The 7992-nt window shown below is 65.1% G+C and overlaps 1 protein-coding gene across 1 annotated transcript; it reads right to left on the bottom strand.

Moving 5' to 3' along the window:
• Positions 1 to 221: 221 nt before the first annotated feature.
• C1QL1 (complement C1q like 1) lies at positions 222 to 6472 on the bottom strand. The gene is made up of 2 exons (XM_033079284.2): positions 5806 to 6472; positions 222 to 942 (listed from the first exon to the last, which is right to left on the bottom strand). Exons 1-2 carry the CDS (start codon positions 6364 to 6366, stop codon positions 763 to 765), a joined length of 741 nt encoding a protein of 246 aa, XP_032935175.1. The 5' UTR covers positions 6367 to 6472; the 3' UTR covers positions 222 to 762.
• Between the last annotated feature and the right edge of the window lie 1520 nt (positions 6473 to 7992).

Consider the following 7992-nt stretch of genomic DNA (forward strand, 5'->3'; position numbering starts at 1 on the left):
TGTGTTACTCAGGGGACATCCCCTCATGGGGCCACCTGGGCCCTGGGGTATGGTAATGGTGGCACCCCGAGTGGCCCCAGTGAAGGTGATGGAGGGACGGGGAGCCTCTCGTGACTGGGCTGATTTGCTGAACCAAGCGGGGTCGGGGTAGGGGGTAGGGGTGGCAGAAAGACCTCATCCGCAGAGTGGGGGACATTGGGGACACACACAGCAAACGGGGAGAGATCACAGCTCTGCTTTACCATGTTGTCACCCCGGCGGGGAGGCAGGACGGCGGCTCCCCCCGGCCCCGCACAGCCCCCGGCCCGGGGCCGTGCGGACACTGCGCGTCTGTACAGCCGGACCCCCCCGAGACCCCGGCACCGCCCCGGGGCGGGCAGAGAGCAGGGGCGGGACAAGGGGGGCACAGCCGGGGATGGGGGTGCCGTGGGGCAGCGCGGGGGGCACCCCCAGCCTCTTGCCGTCCCCAACCCTCCGCAACCCCAAGCCCTCGAATGGCAGCCTTGGTGTGAGCTCAGGAAAAAGGGGAAATTCTGGGCACCGAAGGCAGCCGGGAGCGCGGGGAGGGGGAATCCGCGGGCTGGACGGTGGCGGGGGGCGCCGTGAGGCTGGGCAGGAGCGAGGGGAGCTGGGGACAGCAGGGAACCAAACCACGGCACGGGGATGCCGTGGGGCTGGGGGGTCACTGCGGGGGATGCCGGGGCGGTGCCGGGGGGCTGGGCGGGTGCGGGGGGCACCGGGGGCGGTGCCGCGGCTCCGGGCTCAGTCCGAGTAGATGATGAAGCCGGAGAAGGTGCTGTACTTGTTGTTGTTGCCACCGTGCGCTTTGCCCCCGTCCAGCTTGATGAAGACCTCGTCCCCCGCGTCCAGGTGCAGGATGACGCTGTTGCTGGCGTAGTCGTAGTTCTGGTCGGCGTCCTGTGCGATGGCGCTGGCCCGGACCTGCCATGGGGACACCGCAGGACCGGCTCAGGGCGCGCCGCGGCCCGCGGACCCCACGGGACACGGCGGGTCCCGCCTCACACACATCAGATCCACCTCCCCCGGTGCAGCGTGGGGTGCCCTGGATCCCCCACTGCGGGTGAGTAGGTCCCGGGGAAAGGCTCCTCCGAGCACCCCCCAGAGCCCCTCCATGACCCGGCGGACACAGATACGGGACCACGGCTCTGGGTTTGGGTGGGGGACCATGGCACAGACGTGTGACTGCGGGTCTGGATTCAGATGCAGCACTACAGCCCAGACACAGGACCCCATTCTGATACAGGACAGTTCTGACACGGAACCTCAAATCCAGGTTTGGGTACAGGACTCTGGGACCACAAGGGACCGCAGCTCCGCATTCAGGCACGGGACTAGGGCTCTCACACAGGATCCTGACTCCGGATTTGGATACAGGATCCCAGCTCAGACACAGGTCCCATGTGGGACCATGTCTCAGGCACAGGACCCCAGCTCCCAGCTCGGATGTAGGACCACAGCTTCGTCATGGGACCCCAGGTCCAGGTTTGGATGCAGGACCCCAGCTCAGACACAGGACCTCGTCTCTGTGTTTGGATACAGGACAATGCCTGGGACACAGGACCCCATGTCCCAGCCCAGCCCCAAACCAAACCACTGAACCCAGCGCATCCCGCAGCGCTTCCTAGGAGCTGCACGGGGACCGTCAGCGTGTGGTGAGGGCTGAGCTCAAATCCCTCGTCACATGGACCCGCACCCACCGCGGGGCAGGATGCTCCCCCCATAAAGATTTCCGGGGTGTCGGCAGAGCCAGAGGAGCCGTCACTGCCTGCAGAAGCGGTTCCGTGGCTGGAGCCCGCTGCCGCTGCAGAATTCTTTGGGTAATCAAATCTCCACCGGCGCCTCGCGGGGAGATCGCGGCGCTGGGTGACAGTGACAAGGCGGCTGGTGAAATCCCAAGTGAAATGCAGAAGCGCTGCGCCGGGAGAAGGTGCCGCTAATTACAACCGACGAGAATCGGCTCTTAATTGGCTCGCGCAGGGCGGGCAGGCACCGGCGAGCGGCTGGGGTGTCCCGGAGCGGTGGGAGAAGGGCTGCTGTCCCCATGCAGTCCTGTCCTTTGGCCCCAGGACAGGAGTCCCAGGGGACCACTCGTCCCCAGCTGCACCTCCCCGAGCCCACCAGCAGCCTGCGGTGCTGGGGTCAGATGCTGTTAACTCCGGAACCTACTGACGGCCAGGCTGGTGATCCCACAGGACTTGCTGGCGCCCACGCAGCCGTGTCCCTCATGCCACCAGCAACACCCACCCTGTTAAGAGTCACCCTGTGTCTACCCTGCCACCGCGAGGGTCCCCATTCCCGGTGAAGGACCCTGAATGCCAGTCAATCACAGCACCCCAATCTCCAGGGGACGCTGCCTCTCCTGGGGTTTTGTTGAGGAAAAGGAGTGAAGGAAGAAGCCGTGAGAAAAGAGAACCAGGAAAAGCCATTTGGCGCCGGGCCCCCACCATCGTCCCCCCCCCGCCACAGCTGGAGCTGCCCGGTGCCATCCGTCTTCCCTCGTTAAGGAGCCGCCTCGTCACCGCGCGCCCGCCAGCCCTCGCTAACCAGGGAAGATAAATGGCAGCGCTGGGCCCGGGCCGAGCCGCTCCCGGCACCGCAGTGCCACAGGAGGGGGGCTGCCAGCACAGCCCCCCGCGATGCTCTCACCCCCTTGTCCTGTCCTGTGCCTCAGTTTCCCGATGGCACAGCTGGGAGCTATGATGGTGGCATGGCCCCAGCCTGGACTCTGCTGCGGCTGCTGTCCCTGACCCCAGTGACAATACATCTCCGGTTCTGGGGACACTCTAGAGTGGTCCCCAAGGTGGCTGCACCCAAGAGCTTTCAGGGACACTGGGGGGCTGCCATGTGCAGTGACACTTGCCCCACGTACCACCATGGCCCAGCACCCCCGAGGCACGGCAGCAGCTGCCTCGAGAGACCCCCAGAGAGTGGGGGTGCAGTGGCAGGTGGTCCTCAGGATCCTCAGGCACAGCCCTGGGTGCCCTTGCAGCACCCCTGGGTGCCCCCCTCAGACCCCCCTGGCACAGCAGCAGGTGCCCCCCAGGGCCCTTGGGTGCATCAGCAGATGCCCCCCCCCGACTCCCAGACAGAGCAGTGGGTGCCCCCAGGACCTCCCAGCAGGTCCTTGTGTACTCTTGGGGACTGTCCCCAACAGTCCCTCGGGGCTGTGACCCTCCCTGAGCTGTGAGTGGCCCTCCTACAGCGTGGGACCCCAAAACCAGCCGGTACCAGCCCTGGCCGTCTGTCCATCCATCCATCCATCAATCAATCCATCCCTCCGTCCGTCCACTTCCCCCCTCCCGCTGCCCTCGCCTCAGCTACCCGCTAATACAAATAATAATTAATGCTAATGAACCACTAGCAGCAGCTCCCCTGGCTCTCATTAACTTCAGTCCCGACCCAACGGTGACGGGCGGCCCCCAAACCGGCAGCACCCAGGGGATTTTTGGGGTTAGAGGGGGACCCCAAGTTCTGACTCGCTCTGAAGATGCCAGGATCGACCTTTATCTGCTGGGAACCCCACACCATGCCAGGGACGGGGGACTTTTGGCAGCAACCCCCTAAATAACCCCATTTTTTAATTATTTGGGGCATGGGCGGGGGGGAATCTTCTTTATAGATATCGATGCGGTGATGCCTTGATAGTAATTAACAAGCAGTTAATTAAGTTGCATCGCCCACCCGAGCGCAGCTCCTTTTGACAAGGGGCTCCACAGCTTCTGGAAATTCATCCAGGAATGTCGATGCCCCGCAGAGCTGGGGGGTAGGAGGGTTTGGAGTGGTCCCCAAAAATATTTTGAGGGAGGCAAAAGGGTTGAAGTGAGTTTTTGGGGTGCTCAGTCCGGAGTTACACGGATGCTGCTTGGGAGGAAGAGCCAGTAGTGCTGGAACCCCCCAAAATTTAGGGCTGGAGGGCGTTGGAGGACAAAAACAATCCCAATTAAAGGAAATTTGAACTGTTTGGATGGAGAAAAGCTGCCGAGCGGCTCCTGCTGTGCTCCCGCTCGGAAGCGCTCAGAGGCGAGGGGTGAAACGCGGTGGCCGCGACAAGGCTCCCGCTCCCTGCCTCACACCCCGGCTGTTTCTGGGGTGATAACTCAGTTTTGGGTTAATTCGGGGTCCTGCATCCTCAGGACAAGGATGCACCGCCGGTTGTGATGCCCGAGATAAGGATGGGAAGCGGGAGCAGAGTGGATGGATCCCGCGGGAATGCCGGCTGCGGTGACATCCAGGGGAATTGAGCTCGGTGACAACCCGAGGGTCACAGCCACATCTTGTCCCTCGAGTGGTGGCAGGAAGGGGGACGTGGCAGGGAGGGGGACATGGCGTGGAAAAGGGGCACCCGGAAAGCGTGTGGATGACGAGGCTGAGTCCTGGCATTGGGGGTTCCAGCGGGATGGGGTCGGGGAGATGCGGGAGCGGGGAGGGGGAAGGATGGAGCCACCCTGGGGGTTTGTATTCCCCGCGGTGTCCCCACGCCGCCTGTCCTGAGCCAGCAGCAGCAGCAGAGCTGGCTCCGGGCTGCGGATGCAGTCCCTCAAAAGCAGGGCAGGCACTGTCCCCCTCGAGGCCACCGCGGACACTGTCCCTGCGGAGGAGCCCTGTCCCCCTGGGCACCTCATCGGGAACAATGGCATGGAAGGCGGGGGATGGCACCCCGGAGACGCTGTGGGGATGTCTCAAGGCACCACAAGGCACCCCAAGGAACATCTCCGTGGCCAAGGAAAGAGCTGAGGGAACCCCTGGGGACACGTCAGGGTGGATAGTGATTGTCCCCAGCACTGGGAGAGGGACACAGAACCCAGGGCAGCGTCTGCGAATGGGAGGAGGAGGTGGAGGAGGAGGAGGATGGGACACCCCAGGGGTGCACCCGGAGCCCTGCAGTGTCCCTGGGAAAAGGACAGGGCACCTCAGGGATGCTCCTTCAGGGCGGGGAGCACCCCGGGGCCGCATCCAGAGCCTGTCATTGCCACCGGGAGAAGGATGGAGCATCCTGGGGGAGCATCTCCAGCACTGAGAGAAGAATGGGGCATGGTGAGGATGCAGCTCCAGAGATGGGAGCAGGACAGAGCCCCTCGGGGGTGCACCCAGCGTCTGTCATGTCACTGAGAGGAGGGCACCCTGGGGTTACACCTCCGTGCCCAGGGGAAGGACGTGGTACCTTGGAAACACATCCAAATCCCATCATTGCCACCAAGAGAGGGACAGAGCATCCTGGGGGTACATCTCTGGGGACAGGAAAAGGACAGGGCATTCTGAGGGTGCACACAGAGCCCATCTTCACCACTGGGAGAAGGATAAAGCACTCCAGGGGTGCACGTCGTGTCTGGGAGAAGGATGTGGCGCACCAGGGATGAACCCAGAGCCCATCATTGCCACTGGGAGAGGGATGTGACACCCTGGGGGTGCATCTCTGGGGATGGGAAAAGGATGGGGCCCCTGGGGAAGCACCCAGAGCCCATCATCAGCACTGGGAGAAGGACGTGGCACGCTGGGGGTGCATCCCTGGGGCCAGCAGAAAGATGGAGCACCCAGGAAGGGCAGTTTGGGGCCGGGAAAAGGACGGGGCCCCTGGGGAAGCACCCGCAGTCCGTCATCAGCACAAAGAAGATGTGGCAACCTGGAGGTGCATCCCCGGGGCCAGGAGAAGGATGGAACACCCAGAGGGCGCATCGCTGAGGCCAGGAAAAGGACGGGGCATCCCGAGAAAGCACCCACAGCCCTTCTCCCGTGCTTGGGGACAGCAGAGCTCCCGCAGAGGGAGCCGGGATGGGCAGCCCTTACCTGCCCGTTCTTGCAGAGGTCGGCCCACATGCTGGTGCCGTCGCCGCCGCGCATGAGGACGTGGTAGGTGAAGAAGTAGGTGCCGGGGATGGCGCAGGTGAACTTGCCCGAGGCGGCGTCGTAGCTGTTGCCCAGGTTGGTGACCACGTCGTCGAACTTGAGAACCTCGTAGCCCTCGTGGGGGTTCTTGAGGCCGGCGTAGAAGGCGACCCGCGGCACGGTGCTGTAGGTGGCCGCGCTCACCGCGCCCGTAGCCCCCGGTCCCGGCAATCCCGGGGGTCCCGGTCTTCCTGCTTCACCCCTCGCCCCCACCGGCCCCGGCGGTCCCGGTTCTCCGGGCGGTCCCGGTGGTCCCGGTTTCCCCGGTCTCCCCGGTTTGCCTTGGGGACCTTGCACCAGGGTGGAGGGCGGCGGGAGGGGGCCGCGCTCGGCCGGTTGCGGGGGGGCGGCGGGGCCGTAGGGCTCGCAGACCATCCGGCAGGTGCCCAGCATCTCGTACCGGCCGTCGGTACCGGCGGAGCTCACCAGCACCGGGATGAGCACCACCAGCACCAGTACCATCACCACCCCCGCCGCGGCCGCCAGCAAAGTTTTCCGGCCCAGGCTGAGCCGCCGCCCGGCCGGGGCGCGCTGGCGCCCGGGGGAGGGAATGGTGCCGGCGGGGGGGAGCAGGGCGGCGGCGGCGGCGGCGGCGGGGGGGCTCGGGCTGGTGGCGGCGGCGGCTCCGCTGCGCTCCACTGGCTCCGGTGCGCCCCGCGCCGCACGGGCCACGCCCACCCCGCCGGACACGCCCACCCCGCCGCCGGACACGCCCATTTGCCACGCCCATCAGTCCCGGACACGCCTCTGTTGATGCTAACCGCGCCTACGGGAGCGCATCACCCCTCTCCGAGAGAGGGAAACTGAGGCAGGGAGCTGGGATCGGCCCCACTGACCCCCCTGCTCCAAGCGAGAGGGATCCCTCGGTGACCCCGGCCCCGCGTGGTCACCCGAGCCACGCCCTGACCCCACGCTAGACCTCGAGCACTCCAAGCGTTCCCGTGGAGCTTGGGACACCCCCGAACCCGTCACCTGTGTCCCCACAGAAGAACATCCACGGGGGATGGTCTCCAGGGCCCGCCCCTACTCCCTGCCTCAGTTTCCCCTGCCACGAAGGACCACACTTTGGGGCGGCCCAGGTGGCACCCCCGTGGCCAAGCATTCATCGCGGTCAGCCGTGGGTCCGTGGGATGCGAAGTCACCGCTGGTGGCAAAGGCCACAGTGACAACGGAGCAGCCTCAGGTGCCACCGCGGGCATGGCCGGGCTACGCGCAAGAGCCGTCCCCGCGGGCCGAGCACCGGCGGGCTCATGACATGGGGACACGCGGCTGCGCCCGCTCCGTCGCCTGCCATCTCCATCAGCCTCGGCGGGGACAGCAGGACGCGATGGCAAGTGACAGGCGCCGCCAGCGCCGGGGGTGAGCGAAGGACGCGGGGACGGGGGAGGGGGACACGGACACACAGGAGTAGAGCAGCCCGGGGCCGCTCCCAGTGCCGCCCGCCACAGCCGTTCAGTGGCCCCGGGTGACAACACCGAGGTGGCATCAACTTCGGTGGCACCTGTGAGGTCCGTAGGGTCATCATCCCCCCTACCCCCAAAAGACACCCTGGGGGTACATCCCCTCATCCCCTTCACGCCTGTGCAATGGCCCCAAACGCCAGGGGACAGACGGGGGACAAGCCCCACCCCCGCCCCAAAAGAGGGGGCACCAAGGGGACGTTTGACAGCCATCGATCGCCCCCGCATGTCCCCCGGCTCCCGCAGAGGCTTTAATCAGCGAGCATAAATCAATTAGCTGCCTTTAAGGAGGCAATTATTCCTGGGGGCTTTACAAGGCTGGGGAGGGGGAGAATATTTTGGGGTGGGGGTACTGCCAGCACCGTATCCCCCCTCAAAGTTGTCACCATTATGTCACCAGCTGTTTCCCTCGTTCTTTTCTCCGTCATTTTTGCCACCCCCCTTCACAGCCCCCTATTCCTCATTATCTTTCTGTTTTAACAAGCGCCTAAAAATACGCCTCACGAGGTCACGGGCTGCGTGAGTCACCGTCAGCACAGGGATGGCCCGGGTGGGCAGGGGGCTTTGCGTGGGGTCGGGGTGGCCATGGCAGGGACACAGAGGGAGGACAGGCCCACGCTGGTTGCAT

The sequence above is a fragment of the Catharus ustulatus genome, chromosome 23, assembly GCF_009819885.2.
Source record: "Catharus ustulatus isolate bCatUst1 chromosome 23, bCatUst1.pri.v2, whole genome shotgun sequence".
Lineage (NCBI taxonomy): Eukaryota > Metazoa > Chordata > Aves > Passeriformes > Turdidae > Catharus > Catharus ustulatus.